The following is a 19,351-nucleotide window of genomic DNA, read 5'->3' as shown; positions in this document are numbered from 1 at the left end:
TTGGATCCTGAAGCCTGGCAAACACTGGTGCCCAAGAACCAGGGAAAGGACAGGTCAGATTTCACCTCTGAGATGGGCCACTACAGTGAAGGAACATACATTAGTGTGCACTTGTTCATGACTGGACATGAAAGCCCAAGATCGATGAGGTGTTGGGGATCTGAGTGCTGGCTTGTACAGAGTCTGGACTCAAAGATGCAGTGTATGTGAGGGACTCTGAAAAAGCTACTGGGGCAGAAGAGCTGAAAGTCCCATCCTGCTAGAGAGCTGGGACCAAGATCAAAATGGAGTTAATGTCCACATTGAAGTCTACAGCATCAACTTGGAGGTGGCTAAGGATGCAACCAAGTTAAGTAGGCAAGCCCACCTCAAGTATCATCTCCTTCATAAAAATTTCCTCAGCCAGAGGCCTTTCTCCCTCTTCTTCTAGGACTTTCTAATCCCTGATCTGTACTTAATCCTTCTGCCCCACTTTATAGTTATGGGGTTGGGGGGACCATCTCATCGCCTGGCTGGACAGCTATTTCCTTCAAGACAGTGGCTACATTTTTCTCTTCTATACCTTCCACCTTATTTGACACTTTGCTTTGCAAATTCAAATTTGTTGAGTTGCCGTTACGTCCTGTCTCTTAAGATCTGATTGACACAGTTGGCTTTTTGGGTGATAGTTTAGGGACTAACTAACCTAGAGCTGGGACTGGTTAATTCACATTTGAGGAAAGGAAAGGAGGAGAAAACCCTGTACCTCTGTGCTTCTGACGCTTCCTGACTTCTGGCTGCAACTCAGCACAAGGCTCAGATTTCTCCAGGTATGAAAGTATCTTTTTGAGTTTCTTATGGGAAATCTACTTTGCACATTTTGTTAATTATCTTTGAACTCAAGCTTTCCACAGCTTCACTGCTATTTTCCAACTTAGGTTGGGGTAGCCAAGTTGAATCTTTAATTTCACTTTGTTGTCTCTTCCATGAGAGGAAAATAGCCTTTGCCCACCCAGAGAGAGAATGGGAGGTGGAGGAAGCTGAGAGTTCCAACCCCAGCAGCCAGCTTCTCTGCCACAGCATTAGAATGTGGCTTACTTGTAGAGGAGATCATCTCTCAACCTTCCTTCTGACCCACTGTCCTTGGGGTCCACTTTTTTTTTTACCATTCATTGTGCACATTAAGTTCTGAGAACACCAAAATACGGGACTCCCCAGACCTACTCAGAGGACTGAATGCTTCAGACACGGATCTCTCTTTGCCACATTCCTATGTTCCCTCAATGTCATTATTCATGTCACTCAGTGGCATTAAAATTCTAGACCTTTGCTCTGGGAGCCTCTCATTTACTGCATTCAAAACTACCTCCATTGACCATCTAGAGCCACCTCACCTGGGATGAGGCAAGTTCAGGTCATGGCACTATATTCCATATCTTTCCTCCCTCTTGCTTTGGGCTTGCTTTTTCTTCCCACCTCTGTTTGAGTAGGCTATGAGAGCTATAGAATATTGATTTTCCATTTCTTCCACTTCCTCTTCTCCTTTATGTCCCTGCTGTACTTTCTCATTTTCAGCCCCCATAGCTCCAGAGGTTATACGGGGAGGTTATGAGTTACCCTGGTTCTCTGGCTGTTCTAAGCTTCACTGTTCTACCATGACTCTCCCCCAACTCCAGTAAACTCTAACTTTCTTCTGAATGGAAATTGAAAGAGATTGAAAGGGAACCCCAAGAGTGAGAACCTGTCATGCCCTGTTACAGTCTTTGCTATCTGCTTTAAGCCACTACCTTACAGTTAGATTCAACTGATTTCCCAATAGTAAGTGTGATTCTGAATGGAGGGGAAAGTGTTGGGAATGAAATTAATCATGTAAAATGTTTGAGTAGATAATAGTATTCATATCTGTAATTTTGTTTGTTTGTTTGTTTTCTGGTTTTGGGTTTTTTTTGTTGTTGTTTGAGATGGTCTCTCTGTCACCCAGACTGGAGTGTAGCAGCGTTGTCTCCTCACCACAACCTCTGCCACCTGCGTCAGCCTCCCAACTAACTGGGACTATGGGCACATGCCACTATGCCTGGCTAATTTTTGTATCTTTAGTAGAGACAGGGTTTTACCATGTTGACCATGCTGGTCTCGAACTCCTGACCTCAAGTGATCCACCAGCCTCAGCCTCCCAAGGTGCTGGGATTACAGACGTGAGCCATTGCACCTAGCCTATAACTGTGATTGGTTTTTAAGAGGAATCTTCAGCTGTATTGGGAGTTTTTGAAGGGATTCCTGTGCAGTTGGGTTCTCAGGGAATGAGATCTTTTTTCAGGCTTTGAACGACACCAACAAGCCCCACTCTGTGCTGGCAATCCACTTTGGTTAGGAAGAGTTGAGCATGTAGGACAATTTCTCTTCAGATTTCATGTCTAAGAAAATATACATGTAAAACAGAATATGTCACACTACTAAGTAGCCAAATCTATGTATTTTTAATTAAAATTAAAACTATGGTAGATTAAGTCCTACAAACAAGGGTGAAGACAAAATGTTGCTGTGATGAATCTAGTGCCAGTACTAAGAAAATTCAAAGGTAAATTGTAATGCACCCAGTCTGCCCAGCAACCACCTGGGGAGCAGAGCGACAGGGCCTAGGGCTGACACGAGATTGTTGTCTGGGGCTGGATTGTGCAGACACAGAATTGTTGGTCCACCACAGACTCGTCTGAAGAAGGAGCATCCAGTGGATCTCAAGGGTGCACGTTTATCATGTAAACAGCACCACTTACTAGACAGCACCCAGAAGGATAGGAACTGACCCAGGACATAATTATGGATGTTTTTTGAATCTAGCCTATAAAGAAAAGTCAATAGCAGAGGGAGACAGGGCTGGCACCAGCCTATTCTGGCCTCTGCATATGGCAGGGTACTTCTCTGCTGCCTCCCAACCCTTTCTACCCACAGAGTCCAGTAAAGTGAGACTCAAGCTCTGTTCTAGCACTACATTGGTTCCACTTCTGGACAGAGGAATGACCTGGCTGCACTAGCACATAAAGCCAATTTTAGATACTTAACAGCAAGTCCTCCCTTCCCTCCCCTGCTCAACCAAATCATAAAACAGAGATTGTGGATTTCCGTATAAGAGAGTAAAATCTCACAACAGCAACTTTCAGTCCATACAGTTTTTGTACATGTGGGAATGTATGTGACTGGGCTATGTCTGCTTGCTATGGACTCTGTTGGATGTGACAGGTACAAGTGACAGCTTTCTGACAGTGCTCTTGTCATACCATGTGGGTGATTAGTGATGAGGAGGCTATTTTAGGATAAAGAGGAATGCTCAGCATAACATTCATGATGACAAGAGAGAATACTTTCAGACATGTCTGGGGGTCCCTTAATTCCATTTTTACATCTTTATTTCATTGTCTTAAGAAAGGAAGAGAAGGCAAATTCAAATGTTTACTCTGTCTCTCCAACTGTTTACCAATCCCTAAGAGACATCCCAGCTGTTCTCTTTCACCTTCTAGTAAAGAGGCTATTTTAATTAAGGTTATTGAGCGAATGCATGCAATACAATATAATGACTCTAAACTCTGAGCTAAAAACAAACAAAAGTAACCTTAAAAACAACCTTGTATGTAATGACTACTTCACTCAATTTGTGAAGACATGCACAGATCAGACAGACTTTAAGGAGAATTTTAGAGAAACTTCTAACCCAAATCAATAAACTTATAGTGTAAAGAGTATACTATATTGGCAAATATTTAATTTGCAAATATCAGTATCCAACCATCTTCCAGTTGAATCCCTACATGCATTTATAGTAGCTCGTCTTTAATTTTTGTGCCATTAGTATTTATTTCAGAAATGAAACCTGTCCTCTTGATCACTAATCACCCATGTGCACAGCAAAAGCACAGTCCCAATACTGTCACTTGCCCCTGTCAGAGCCACCACAAGCCACTACATGCAGGCACATCCCAGTCACATACATTTTTGCATGAGCAGAAACTGTGTTTTTGTGATGAAATGATTTTATTTGAACCAGTAAGAATTTATATCCTTATATAGCTATAAGCTAGTGGCAAGAAATTCTGTGTAATTTAGAGAAAGATTCATTCTTCTTAAGGCAACACTTGGCTATTTCAATTTCAGAATGATATTATATATAAAGTTGAATAATTTTATTTTTAAAGTAGTTTGTACAAATCTTTACATTCCACCAGATGAATAAGCTTCTTTAATGGCATATTAGACAGTTTAGAAAGTGTATTAAACCTTTAAAGCTCTGAGGTCACATGTTACTAGGTTCATTTCCTGATACCAAGTCTCAGTTTTGAGCTTCAAGCCTTAGGGAGTAGCTTAATCATGCTGATGAGCATTTTGAATTTAGGACACACACACACACACACACACACACACACACACACACAGGCCCACAGATCTAAGCTCCTGACAGAATAAAACAGTCTACCTGCATCCCAAGCAAAAGTTTCTGAGAGACCCATAGCTAATAAGGTTATAACTTTGTTCTGTGTTGCTCTTCATTCAAGGCATAATTCATTCCGAAGACAACTCAACTTGTCAAACCCGGACTTCAATATCCAGCAGCTTCAAAAACAGGAACAGTTGACTGGAATTGGTAGAATTAAACCAGAGTTATATAAGCAGAGGTCCTTGGATAATGATGACGGGAGACGGAGTAACAGCAAGGCGTGTGGGAAACTGAACTTCATTTTAAAATATGACTGTGACTTAGAGCAGCTCATAGTGAAGATTCACAAAGCTGTCAATTTGCCCGCCAAGGACTTTTCTGGGACTTCAGATCCTTATGTGAAGATCTATTTGCTTCCTGATCGGAAAACAAAACACCAGACTAAAGTTCACAGAAAGACCCTAAACCCTGTGTTTGATGAAGTGTTTTTATTTCCGGTTCCCTACAATGACCTTGAAGCACGGAAGCTTCACTTCTCTGTGTACGACTTTGACAGGTTCTCTCGTCATGACTTAATTGGCCAAGTGGTGGTGGATCATTTCTTAGACTTGGCTGATTTCCCCAGGGAGTGCATCCTTTGGAAGGATATCGAATATGTCACCAATGTGAGTCCAGCATTTTTTCATTTTGGTGGGGGATGGGCATCTTGGTTAGCAGGGAAACACATTACTTACACATTATCTTGACACAGTGTAAAATTTGTGTCAATGTACATGTAACTGTTATTTCAGAACCTCCTTGTACCTTTTCAGAAACAGGGTTTTAACAATATTGATTTTGAACTTTCCATGTATTGTTGATGAAAACAACATTAAAGAATAACATACTCTCTTTTCTACTTTCAGATTCTTAGCTAGTCCCTAACAGGCAGCAGATGTTCTCTGTCTTCCTTACCACATTTTCTTTAGAATTTTTTCAGGTCGTTTGTGCTAAATGGAACCTGCCATTCTATTAACTGTAGTCTGAGCTAAGAGATCATTACCTGACTCTGAGAGCAGTAGGTGCTTACCTATGTTCTCAGGTTGGCTCAAGAGCATTTCCCATGATTGGATCCTCAACTTCAGTCCTACAAGTGGGAGTGGTTGAGAAGAGTTGGTACCACATTTTTAAATGTAAAACTCACAAAATTCAAGTTACAAGGAGGGAAGTCTGAAAAGAACTATAGATAATGACAAAACTAATCTATCAACAGTCACATCCAATTTAGGGCTCAGGAGAGAAGTCAAAGTGCTGTGTAGTGGTACCATATATCTATGTCTACATTTTAAACATAAGATTTCAGAGGTGATATTTCTATTCCATTTACATCCTTTTCATTATCCCACAGAGATGTATTGGCATTCCAGAAATAGAAAGGAAAATTGAACATTCTTAGGTAACTCTGATACTTAAAACTACTTGTTTCTTTCACCTGTCCAAATTCCCTGTGATAACTTTGTTAGCTTCTCTTCTTGGATATGAGCTATTCTGAGGCCAGCCTAGCTCTCTTTCTCTGCCATGGCATCCAAACGGACCAAGCACAACTGTCCTTATTCAACTCAGACATGGATTCAGCTTGAGTCTGGAGCCTATTTCTTGAAAGACTACTCTCTGCCTAATGACCAAATACCTACACCAGTACCCCCTTATCCTCAGCCACTTTAATGAACTAGGGGCTCACGCATGTTTTGGTTGCCCTGTGTGACACCTTCTCTCCACACGCCACAAGGTTCCAGTGCCAACTTTGTTCTGCTATCCAAATAAACAGAGTGTAGCATGGGATTCTGCTGGCGTTTATCATAATCATGAGGAAAGAAAGAAAGGAGCTGCAGCTGGATACGGTGCAGAGAATAGCAGTTGATGAAACCAAGGTGGTTTGGGATACTGGGGAAGGAATAGATCTTAAAATATTTTAATGCATGTAAACCCAACAATGGATGCTAGGGAAGGCAAGGATTGTCTCCCAAATCCCCCCATTGACAAAATCAGGAAGCAACATGAGAAGGTTTAAAGAAACAAAATGGGAAGGCTGCTTGTACAAAGATATGAATGGCTCAGGCATTACCCCTGTCACCGGAGTATTTACTAAGTCTCCCTGATTATGGGAGCTGAGACACTGCCAGCTGCAATGAGGTGCCTTGGACTTATGTCTAATCTCAGGTATGGTAGAGAGGTTTTGGTCACACCATCTAATGAGACATCGATTTATTATTTTTTTGAGAAATGGATTCTATAAAATAGCTGGAGAGGTTATTAGGAAGTTCAACGAGGATCCTGTGGAGAGTTGCCTTCTAGAGACTTTGTGGTGAGAGCAACACTGACTGCACAGTGGCTGATAAAAATCTGGATGATGATCCTTGATGGAAACTACTCCTAGGACAAGTTCCTGTGGACAAGAATATGGTGTGGCAGGCGGTAGAGACCTTCTGGCCACTGAGATCACTGCCATTTCAGCACTATCTTGGGAGTAAGAGTTTCTTTTCCATTGTTGGAAAATCCTGGATTTCCACAGAGTTAAGGAGAGTGTGAAATTATTTATCAAGGAGGAAAAACAATAAAGCTACAGGCTTCAAATTTCTCATTTGTTTCCTCAGGCAAACAATAGATCTTCTGAGCATTAATCTAAGCCTTTGGAGGGCCATGGAGAGGGTAGTTCCCACCAACAGAATTTCAGGCTATTTTATAGTCTGCCATATTTTTAAATTCCATTTTAAAAAGTGTTATTTGGGGCTGTTTTGACCGTGGGTTTTTTTTTTATATATATATACAGAGACTGAATATAAAGATCTGAGATTTGCCATGGTTCCCTTTTTATAATATAGAATGTATATAATATAGTATGTGTAATAATATGATTTAATGAAGAAATAATTAAATGAACAGGCCTGAACCCATCATTTAGTTGAAGAATAGAACATTACCAGTACTTTTATTGACCCTTGAATTGTCTTCTGTTACATTCCCTCTCAGTCTAGTCCTGCCAAGAAAAAAACCACTATCTTGAATTTTACTTATATTATGATGTTTAAAAAAATATGCATATATGTATATATATATATATGACAATATGGGTTTGGGTTTTGTCTGTTTTGGCTTTTATAGCTCTTCTTTGACTAGCTTTTTTCTTCAGTCAACACTGATTATGGCATTTAATAATAGAAATAAGCAGAGCAGCTGTGGCTTATGTATCTTCATTGCTATATAATATTCCATTTTATTAATATTAATATATGACAAATTAGCATTCCTATATTGATGACATTCAGGATGTTATTCTTTTTTCTGTGATTCTGAATAATATTGCAGAGATTTTTGTACACATATTTTGGTTCATATATGCAATTATTTCTCTAGAGTTATCCCCGATAGAGGTAAGTTATGCGTGTGTTCAACTTTTCTAGATAGTGACAAGGTCTTTTTCAGTCATTTTCACATATCACAAATTGATCCTCCCACTGTTGAAATGGGACCATCCCTATTCCACTTTCTCTTCAACTCTTGCAATTGCCACTGGTTAATGTGTGTATGTACATGTATGTAAAATGATATATTATTGGCATTTCTTCTGTTGCCCAGTTTTGCCATCTTTTGATATGTTTATTGGTCATTCATGTTTTCTTTCTTGTGAAAATTCTTGTTCAGCATTTATTCTATTTTTTTTCCTTTTTGATATAGATAGTCTCTTTAAACAGTCTGGATGCAAATTCTTTGTTGGTTATGTTTTACAAACACCATTTCCCAGTTTATGGCTGTCTTTGTGTTCACTTTATGGTGTCTTTGATAAATAGAGGTTATGTTTAATGTAATAAAATGTATCAGTATTTTCCATTGTAAATTAGCAGATTTGTGTCTTACTTAAGAAGTACTTCCCTAACCTATGTCAGAAAGATATTTCTCCTATGCTTTCTATCAGAAGTGTTAAGGTTTTTTTCTTCCTCAATGATTATTTTAATCCACTTCGAATAGGATTTTTTATGTAGTGTCATATAGGCATCATATATCATTTAGCTTGGGCTGTCATAACAAAATACCATACACTGGACAGCTTAAACAATAGATATTTATTTCTTACAGCTCTGGAGCCTGGGATACACAAGATCGGGTTTCAGCAGATTCCATTCCTGGTGAGGCTGTCTTCCTGGTTCACCTTCTCACTGTCCCCTCAAGTGATGGAGAGAGGCAGAGTGCTCTGGTCCTAGTCTCTCTTCCTCTTTTTATAAGGACACTAATCCTATGATGGGGGCCCTACCCTCAGGACCTCGTGTAAACCTAATTACCTCCCAAAGGCTCCATTCCCAATTACTGTCACAATCACAGTGGGGATTAGGGCTTCAACACATAAATTGGGAGGGACAAAAACATTCAGTCCATATCTATATTTATTTTTCTATATGGGTAAGAAAATTTCTGGCATATTTTCCCAATAATATGCACCGTATGCTCTTATTTAGATTTCTGTATATGCAGAACCTGGATTCTCTTTTCTATCCACTGTAATGTTTAACTATCCCTATGAATATCACAATTTGCAAATTACTGTTGTTCTGCGATGAGTCTTAACATCTGGAAGGGCAAATCATCCAACCTACTTATTTTTTAGTTCAGCCTTGGCTAGTACTTGACTTTTCTCACACATTTTAAATCACATTGCCAAGTTAAACATTCTTTCTGGTATTTGGACTTGTATGAAGTCTATTGATTAATTTATGAAAATTTTGTATCTTTTGTGATATTGAGTCTTTCTATACATGACCATAGTATATCTCTCCATTTACTTATTCATTTACCTATTTCTTCTTTAAAGTTTTTTTATTCAAAGCTTATAATTTTCTACATGAAGATCTTGCATGTCTCTTGTCAGACTTATTGCTAGGTACATTACTTTTTGTTCTTTTAAATGGTATTTTTTCTTAAATTTCATTTTCCAACTATTGCTATATATAGTTAAAATTCTTTATATTAATACATCTTCTATTTGGCAATCTTGAAGAACTCATTAAGTCCTTTTTGTTTGTTTGTTTTTTGAGATGGAGTTTTGCTTTTGTCGCCCAGGCTGGAGTGCAATGGCACAATCACTGCTCACTGCAACCTCTGCCTCCCGGGTTCAAGTGATTCTCCTGCCTCAGCCTCCCAAGTAGCTGGGATTACAGGCACCCACTACCACGTCTGGCTAATTTTTGTATTTTTAGTGGAGACAGGGTTTCACCATGTTGGCCAGGCTGGTCTCAAACTCCTGACCTCAGTAGATCTGCCCACCTTGGCCTCCCAAAGTGCTAGGATTATAAGTCTAAGCCACCGCGCCCAGCCTAGAACTCATTAATTCTTATAATTTGATTGTAGACTTTCCTGGATTTTCTTTATAGATAATCAGTCATCTGTGAATTATGATAGTTTTCTTTGCTTCTTTCTAATCTGTATACCCGTTGTTCTTTTTTGCTGCTATTTAATGCACAGACTAGGATTTCCAGTACAATGCTAAATAATAATTATGATAGTAGACATCTTGACTTTTTTCTTTATTTTAAATAGAATGTCTTTACATTTCCATAGAGTATGATTTTAGCTATATATGTTTTGTGTGATATCTTCAGCATATTAAGAATGTTTTACTCTATTCCTAGTTGACTAAGCCTTTTTATCACACATAGTTGTTTTATTATATGCCATAATCCAGTGAGGGTTTTTTTACCCTTTAATCTGCTATTTTGGTCAATTTTGTTGATTGATTTTCTAATTTTGAGCCAATCTTATATTCCTAGAGTGATCCACACTGATCTTGATATATACTATGTTTTCTTGACACTGCTGAGTTCAGTTTGCTAATATTTCACTTAGCATTTTATTGCATCTGTGCTCATGAGTGATGTATGTAATTTACTGTCTTGTGCTGTCCTTGTCTGGTTTGGAATCGAGGTAATTCTTGCTTTATAAAGTTAGTTTGGGGCGTTATTTTGGATGCCTGCCATTTGTTCCTGCTCAGTGTCCCTGAAGGCTTTGGGGTTTTTGTTTATCTTTCTTCAAACTGAAAGAATGTTCTTAGTTTCTAATTTCCGCTTAGGTTCAGACAACAAGAAAGGGAGGAGAGTGGGATCAGGATATTCATTCTCCCATTTCTTTTTTTTTTTTTTCCTAGATGGAGTCTTGCTTTGTTGCCCAGGCCTATTTCTTGAGGTATCTGTAGGCTGGCGATAACTTTCAACTGAAAGCCACAGCTCCTGAATATGCCTTTATTTTGCTTTTATTCTTAAAATGTAGTCTTGGAATAACAATTTGGGAGCATAAAACTGAGTTACTTTGATTTTGGCATTATAAAACTATCATTTCATTGTCTTCTGACTTCCAACTGTTTTTTGAGAAGTCAACATTTAGTCTAATTTTTATTCCTTTGTATAGATTTTTCTTTTCTTTTTTATTGCTTTTAAGATCTTGTTTTCCCCTTTAGTGTTCCGTTGTTTAACTATAATATTACTAGCTGGGCATTCCTTTTTATTTGTTCTGATTGAGAGTTATTGAGATCTCTGAATCTAAACTCGTTTCCTTTGATCAGTTCTGGAAAATTTCCAGCCCTTTACTTCTTTCCATGTATTATTTGATGTGTTTCCACATTTGCCTAATATCTGTATCATCTCTTTTTTTCTTCAACATACCTTCGATTCCCATTTATACATATATTTTTGCCATTCCATACATGGTTCTTTTATATTCTGTTACTTCTAACTCCAGTAGCTTTAATCTCTGCAGCTCTGATGATTTTGTCAGGCATTTCATTGACTCTAACTCACCATGCCTTATTGCCTCATGTATTTAGATCTGTGATTATGAACTCATCTAGCTTGTAACTTTGTCAGTAAAAACTTTCAAAGCCTAGTTTTAAAGTGCATTCCTTCAGAGTTGATTTGTGATTGTTTCTATCAGATGCCTAGTGAACTACCAATATGGAACAATTTAAGCAAAACTTCAGGCTTCAGGGTTTTTAAACAAGAGGTAAGGTAAATACAGGCTCTAAATGCATGAGTGCCAGTTTGTATTAATGGTTAGAAACTGGCTAGGGGGACTTTTTTTTTTCTTCTTTACACAGAGCAAGTCTAAGACAGGCATGATATTGGGGACAATATCCATTTAGTAAGCAGGGAAGAAGTTCTGTGTTGTTTATCCTTTAATGATGTAGCTCTCAGGTTCTGCGGTCCTCTGAATGCCAGAAGCTAAGCCACCGGAGATTCACATTTACCTCCATTCAAGCTCCAGCTCCAGAGTTTACTTTCCTCTGTGTATTCATGCTTTCTTATTGTTTCTGGCCACTGAAAATTGTATTTCTGGTCCATCAGCTCTCCTACACATTGAGAAGAATTCTTAATCTAGTATTTTTTACCTGAAAGAGTTTTTGTGAGCATTCAAACCTATTGCAAGAAACACTGCTATATTGCTCAAAGCTTGTCTTTAAAAAAAGCTGTTATACAAACTGAATAGTAATCTGTGTATAACATATTTGCCTTTCAATTGAGTAGACTTTAGAGATCCTCCAATCTAGCAGATAAAGCTGAGATGAATGGCCATTAGGAGACTCAACTGAGGTTACATAGCTGAATAATAGCCGTCAAAATTAAAACTAAGTTTTTAAAATAACCAATATAGTCTGTGCAGGAAAAGGTGGCTCAAAATGATCATTTACACTGGTTTACTTCTGCTTCCCCTCTTTACCTGGCTAACCCCTACTAAGCACTTAAATCCTAGCTTATGTATCATTTCCTCAGAGAACTCTTTTTCTGAGCCCTGGACTAGGGAAGGTGTTCTGGCATTTGTTTCCATGACACTTTGCATTTCTATCATTACTCCTGCTTCTTTTGTGTATTTGTTCAATTTTCTTTTTTCCCCATTAGACAGTTCAGTAAGTGCAAAAACCAAATTCGGTTTGCTTCCTGCTTGGTGCTCAACCTGTAGAATGGTGTCTGAAAGTTAGATATTTAATAAGCACTCGCTTCATAAAGTGAAGTTCCTTATGAGGACCTAATTTGTTGAGGCTCTAGGGACTGATTGAGTTGGAGGCCGTTATGCGAGCAGAACTCATAAACTAATCGTTTAAAAAATTTTTTGTTTCTCCAAAGAGAGTGTGAGTTTTGTAAATGTTAGCACTCAAATAAAAATTAATCCTCATGCTTTCCTATGAAGAAACAAAACGGCAATTAGTGAGTATAAGAATGATGGTATAATTAAACCTCCCAACTACTGAAGCCAGATCAATCAATAATAGTGCAATACATCTTTGTGAGGATTTTATCAGTCTGCAAGAGAGAAGACAGCATCTAGGGGGAAGGTTAAAATTTCGGAGAGAATGAGTTGTTCTGGGTTAATGTCCTCTTGGCATTTTTAGTATGCGCCACTTATCAGTGGCTTTCTGAAAAAGTAGGCACTAAGTACTTGAGGAATCTTTCTTGGTAGTTGGCTTTGAAACCAGTTTAGAGAATTTCTCTGGGACCTATGATCACCTCAGTTAGACTCTGATTTAGAGAATTTCTCTGGGACCTATGATCACCTCAGTTAGACTCTGAATTTGGAGAATTCTCCAAATTCAGTAGAAGTCATGAATTTCCCTCTGTCCCAATATATATTCCAGTTTGGAAAAGGAAAGGGCACAGTTTACAACAGCATAGACTTTCTTATGATGTTAAGAACATAAAAATCTTATTTCAGCAAGGTTTGTTATTTTGTAATGTCTGATTTGGAGAATTCCCTGTCCTGCCTCCCAAAGGCCTGAGGCCGTTTGCAGACCTGATGGAGGTGGAGACCTGGAAACACTCAGGCAGGGGGGATGTAAGTATTCAGGAAAGTCCAGAGTGCTTGCTCTTCATAGTTGAGTACAAATGGGGCAGGCAGGCTCTGTGATTGACGATATTTATTAATTTGGATTCCTTTCCATTTCATTGTACCATAAGTCATAAGTGACTATTATATTGATGCAGCACAAGTGAGCCCCAAAACTGGGGCTGAGCCCAGGGGAGTTCTTGCCTTCACCCAGGAAAGAATTCAAGGGCAAGTTAGTAATGTTAGACAGCAGACTTTTATTGAACAGTACTGCTCCATGAAGAGCAAGGCTAACTCATAGGCAGTGTGCCCAGAGACAGCAGTGTATGAGATGTTGGCAACTGAATATATACCCACTTATACCCACTTTCAATTACATACAAATTAAAGGGCAGGTTAATGCAAATCGAGGGGTGGGTTATTTAGGACTTTCTAGGAAAGGGGCAGTAACTTCTCTGAGTCATTGCCATGGGAAGGAAGTAACTTCTAGGTTTTTGCCATGGCATTTGTAAACTGTCATGGTACTGGTAGGAGTGTATTATGCAAATTGCAAATGAGCAATGAGGGCAGCTAGGGATGACTTTCCTCGCTATCTGCTGGCTCTTACTGGTACCTTCACTTCATCCCACTGGGACTGGAAAATAAGTCCTGCTCGTCTCCTACCTCCATATGTTTTTATGGTTATTTTACATTTACTGGTGTCCTGGAGGATGCATAAAAACTGTCTGTGGGGCAGGGATAGGGGAAGGAAGGGAACCTGATTTTAGCATTTGCTGATTCCTAGGGTATAAATACTCCCAGCAGGGCTGATTTCAAGTTGCCAATGTGACATCACTGAAAGCAGAGTTGGCAAGAGATGCTCACCCACAACTAGCTCCCCGAGCTGATGCCAGCTTACAGGAGCCAGCTCCAGTACACCACTACACATAGTGCTAAAAATGCAAAGGTCTGGCTGCTTAACTGATCCTAAGGGACAAGCAATTTGAAAAACACCACAGAAAGCCATGGTTTCCAGCTGCCAAGGGAGGGAAGCCAGGTTCCTTCTATAATGTGGGTGAAGTCTGGATATCGGTGGGGTCTGCTGAACTGTATCTTCATGAGAGTCCACTGAAGCTCACCCTGTCATTTTTCCCACTCATGATCCCTCAGACATATTATCCTCCTGATGTCTAGATTATTCAGAGGGAGTGAAAAGTGTCAGCACTGTAGAACAGCACAACTGAAGGAAGGGATTGATGCAGCTACATGTCTCTGACAAAGAGACTTTGATAGCTTTTATTCTAGTGAGAGTGCCAGAACAAAGCGTTTGATTTTTTGAGTAAAATATATAACCATCAACATATCAACCATCAACGTATTAACCAATGTATGAACATCAGTCAACCAGAACTTAGCTGAAGAAAGAGAACATTATCAGTCTCTTTGAAGCTTCCTATGTGCCCCTCTCCATTCCAAAATCTCCCTGAGATGATCTGAATTTTATATCTATAATTCCCTGTTTTTAAAAATTATTTTACAATTTAATATTTATTCAGTTTTGCCTATTACTGAAATTCATATGAAAGAAATTATATTGTATCTGTTCTTCTGCAAACTGCTATGTTCAATATTATGTGTATTAAAACAATTTATGTTCATGTGCATAACTAGTTCTTTATTGTTGTTTTTGCGGCACCATTTTAGCATTCTGTTATATGGTCTACCACAATTTATTTCTCTTTCTCCTGTCAATGGATATTTGAATTAATTTTAAGTTTTTTTAATTTCAGAAAATGCTGCTATTAATCTTTCTTGTATATGTCTCCTGGTAAATATATGCAAGAATTTCTCTAAGGTACATACCTAGGAATAGAGTTGCTAGGTTGAAGAAAATTGTATCTCTAAGAAGTTTGATGAACTTATAATTCCGCTAGCAGTATTTGAGACCATCTTAGACTATGGTCTCTCCAACACTTGGACTTGCTGTACACTATAATTCTAATAATTTGACCACAGATTCTTTTGGGTTTTGTACATTGACAATTATACTATGCATGATTAAGGACACTTATGTGTCTTCTTGCTTTTTTAATTCTTTTACTTTCTCTGCTTACCTCATCTTTTTTGCTTGTTTTATTGCATATATTAGAATCACCAGTACAAATGCCAGTAGAATAAACCTTGGATTTTTTCTGTTCTTGAAAAAAATGCTTTCATTTTTCATCACTAAGTAGGACATTATCTATAGACTTTTTGAAAACCTGAATGGATATTGAATTTTATCAGATGATTTTTCTGAATCTATTGAGAGGATCATGTGGTTTTTTTCCTTTATCTTTTAATGTAATAAATTATATTGCTATATTTTATACTTTTGATGAAAATTTGTATTTCTGAGATAAATACAACTTGTTCACAATGTGTTGCTTTTTTAAATACATGGATATACATGAATGTGTGTGTGTGTGTGTGTGTGTGTTCAGCTATTTGATTTGTTAACATTTTAGAATTTTTGTGACTAAATTCATGAGTGAGATCAAACTGTGATTTTTTTTTCTTTCTTCATCTGGATTTTATTACCGAAGGTGTACAAGCTTTAAAAATGAGTTCTGGTACATTATCTCTTTTCCTAGTCTCTTAAAGCTGATGTGTCATTTTACATAAGATTGAAACAGTCTTTTCTCTCAATGTTTAGTAGAACTTTCTGGGTCAGATGTTTACTTTGGGGGAAATTGATTCAATTTCTTTGATGATTGTAACACCATTTTTTTTTTATTTCTTTGAGAATTGATTTTGGTGATTTAGATTTTTCTAGAAATTTGCTTATTTCATCTATGTTTTAAACGTATTGTCTTAAAGTTCTTCATAATTTTTTCTTATTTCTGCCTTATTTCTGGTTATGTCCTTATTCTCATTTCTAATATAGATTATTTATTCTTGTTCACTTTCTCCTTGATCAGTGTCACTGGAGTTTATCAGTCTTATTAGTCTTTTCAAAGAACCAACTTTTAATTCTCTTGATTCTGTTTAATTTTTGTTTTCCATTATTTTTCCTGTATGATTTTCTTTCTTTCTTCTTTTTCTAGTTGATTTTTAAATAATTCCTTGTATCTTTAGTTAGTAGTTTGCAGTGTTTTGAAACTTTTAAAAGATATACAGTTAAGACTATAAATTTCCCTTGAAGTACTGCTTTAGCTTTATGTTAGCAAATTTTGATATTTAATGTCTTTATTTTTATTTTTACCTAAGCATTTTCTAATATTAAGTATGATTTTTTTTTTCTTTGGGCTATATGTTGTTTAAAGGTGTGTTTTTAAAATTTCAGAATGCATAGTTTTTTAAGTGTTATTTCTGTAACTTAATTAAAATGTAATTAGATAATATGGAATATATTTTATAGATTATTTAATATCTGTTTAAATTTGCTTTATGTTCTCTTACTCCTCAATTCTTACAAATGTGCTATGTGGTCTTGAAAAGATTATGTGTCACCCACATATACATCTTGAATGATATTTTTCGTCAGTCTAATATATCAGTTATTGATAAAATGTGTTTTTCATCTCCTACTATGATGGCAAATTTTCAATTTCATCTTGTAGTCTATCAAAATTGCTGCTTAATGCATATATATATAAAGCTATGATATTAGTACTTTTTATATATGCCTGGTAATTTCAACATTTTATTGTTATTTAGTGTCTCTATGTAGAGAAATGCTTTTTTAGGTCTTCAAGTGTTCTTTGGCATTTATAAAGTTTTAAATTTTTTCTTTTAGTTCTGTTTCGTGTATTTCTATTTTTTTACTTACAAACTATATTTTTATATTTTAAGTATAAATGTAAGCAAAATATAGCTGGATCCTTTTAAAAATTCATTCTAAAAATCATTGACTATTAACAAGTGAGATTAGTCTATTTATGTCATTCTGATTATAAGTACATGTGGATTTATTTGTACCATTTTACACTGTCTTTATTTTAATTCTGATTTTTTACTATTTTTTCTTTTAAATTGTTTTGTCCCATTTTACTTTCTTCCTTCTACCAACATAACATATACCCTCTGTTTCTGCTTGTTTAGTACTTTCCTAGAAATTACAATATGCATGGTTAATTTAATAAAGTAAAAAGTTAATCAGTGTATTAAACCTTTTCCAAAATGATACTTTTACTTTGGGACATTTGATTCCAATCACCCCCATTCCAGATGTCATAACTATTACTTTCTGATATTTTACTCCTATCTTGCCTTGGTTTTCTATACTCAGCAATTTGACATTATAATTAATGTTTTATAAAGTCAATGATTGTTTAAATTTACCGCATATTTACCACTTCGCTTTGTTTACCCTTTCTGCAGACCTTCCTTCTAGGTTATTTTTTATCTTTAGTGTATTTTTGAGAAATTTCTTCAGTTAAAGTTCTATTGATGTTAGCCCTCTCAGTTTTTATTTGTTTGGAAAATTACCATTTCACATTAATAACTGAAAAAATCATAAGTATACAGATCAAAATCTAGTGTGGATAATTTTTTTCTCAGTACCTATTCTTTCAGAGTCTTGCCTCCAAACTCTTGGTTTTGAGAAATCAACTGCTCTCTATTTGTAACACTCTTTTGTCTTCTCTGTGCCATACTTTAAGACTTCTCTGTCTGAAATTTGATCATAATATGAATGGTATCAATTTTTTTAAAATTATTGTTTCTCTTGTTTAGGATTCATAGGGTGTCAGGAATCTGATGTGAGTGTCTCATCAATTCTGAAAATTCACAGCCGTGATCTCTTTGCATATTGTCTTTCTCTGATGCTTTCTATCTTTTCCTCCTGGAAATCTCTTTAGATATTTTAGACCCCTATTTACTCTATCTTCCATGTTTGTTCGTTTGTTTATTCTGTTTCCTATTGATGGTGCAGCCTGGGTAATTTCTTTATGTTTGTTTTTGAGTACTGTAATTCTTTCTTTAGCAGTTTCCAATTAGTTACTTAATAATTTCATTGAATTTCTCATTTAAATGGATGTGATTTTCATTCCTAGAAGCTTTGACTTCTAAAACTTCATTCATTTGTATAATCATTTGATCCATTTTCATACTTTTGACATTGTTTTCATTCTTTAAACTTATCAATCTGCTTATATAGTATTTTCAGTCAAATAATTATAAAATATGTGACTCAAAGTTACTTCTGCATTTGAGACAAAAGGAAAGTGGCAAGGAAAGAGGGCAGTGAGAAGTACCTCTAAGGACTCTTTCATCAGGAAAGAGAAAGATGTCCTAAAAGTCATCCTGATGTCTCTGCTTATTTCTTATTGGACAAAGCTCTGTTATAAAACCATCCTCACACTGAAGAAAAGTAATGAAAGCATATATTTAGCTTTTTCAGCCTGTATGCTGGAAAGTGGCCAGATGAAGGAGTTAGAAATGTAATTTAAGTTAGCTATGGCATTTGCCCCAGTAGCACGGAAGGAGATGTTCAGGAACCTTTTATTGAATCTGAGGGAACTACAGCATCTCATTTAGTCACACTGGGTCCACAAAAGGGAGACAGGGAAGAAAGCTGAGATAGTATGCTGGCTCTTCTGGGATTCCTGTGAACATGTGTGGAGGTAAAATCTATCCTCGTTTTCCTTATTTTGGATGGAGAGTAAATTTATAAGAGAAATTAAATCATACTTATTTTTTTAAAAAACTCTCCATGAACCTGTATGTGAATGTTCATAGCAGCTTTACTCATAATTGCCCCAAACTGGAAACAACCTAAATGTTCTCCAGTAGGTAAAAGAATAGACTATTACATTCATATAATGGAATGCTGCTCAGCAATGAAGGGAACACACAATGTGTGCATAATGTACACAGAGTAACATGGATGAATATCAGGTGTACAATACTAAATGAAAAAATAGCAAAACTCAAAAAGCTACATAATGCATTATTCTTTTTATATGATATTATGAAAAAGACAAAATTATAGTGATGGAGAACAAATCAACGTTTGCCAGGGCTTGGGGATGGGGAGATGGATTGATAAGCAAAGGGCAATGTGAGGGAATTGAGGGGTTGGGAGGAGGTGAAACTGCAAATCAAAAATAATAAAAATTTAAAAATCACTTTTGAGGAGGAAAATAA

General features: G+C 36.8%; 1 protein-coding gene across 1 annotated transcript in view; it reads left to right on the top strand.

The window, feature by feature from the left end:
- SYT9 (synaptotagmin 9) overlaps positions 1-19,351 on the top strand; it is a 245,313-nt gene that overhangs the window by 57,826 nt on the left and 168,136 nt on the right. The window contains exon 3 of the mRNA XM_012456732.2: positions 4,524-5,070. Within this exon, the coding sequence (XP_012312155.2) occupies positions 4,524-5,070 (547 nt within the window). The remainder of the gene's footprint in view (positions 1-4,523; positions 5,071-19,351) is intronic.

Source organism: Aotus nancymaae, unplaced genomic scaffold, assembly GCF_030222135.1.
Source record: "Aotus nancymaae isolate 86718 unplaced genomic scaffold, 86718_ANA_hifiasm-v0.15.2.pri h1tg000059l, whole genome shotgun sequence".
In the NCBI taxonomy this organism is placed as follows: Eukaryota; Metazoa; Chordata; class Mammalia; order Primates; family Aotidae; genus Aotus; species Aotus nancymaae.
This window is presented reverse-complemented; position numbering and strand designations above follow the sequence as displayed.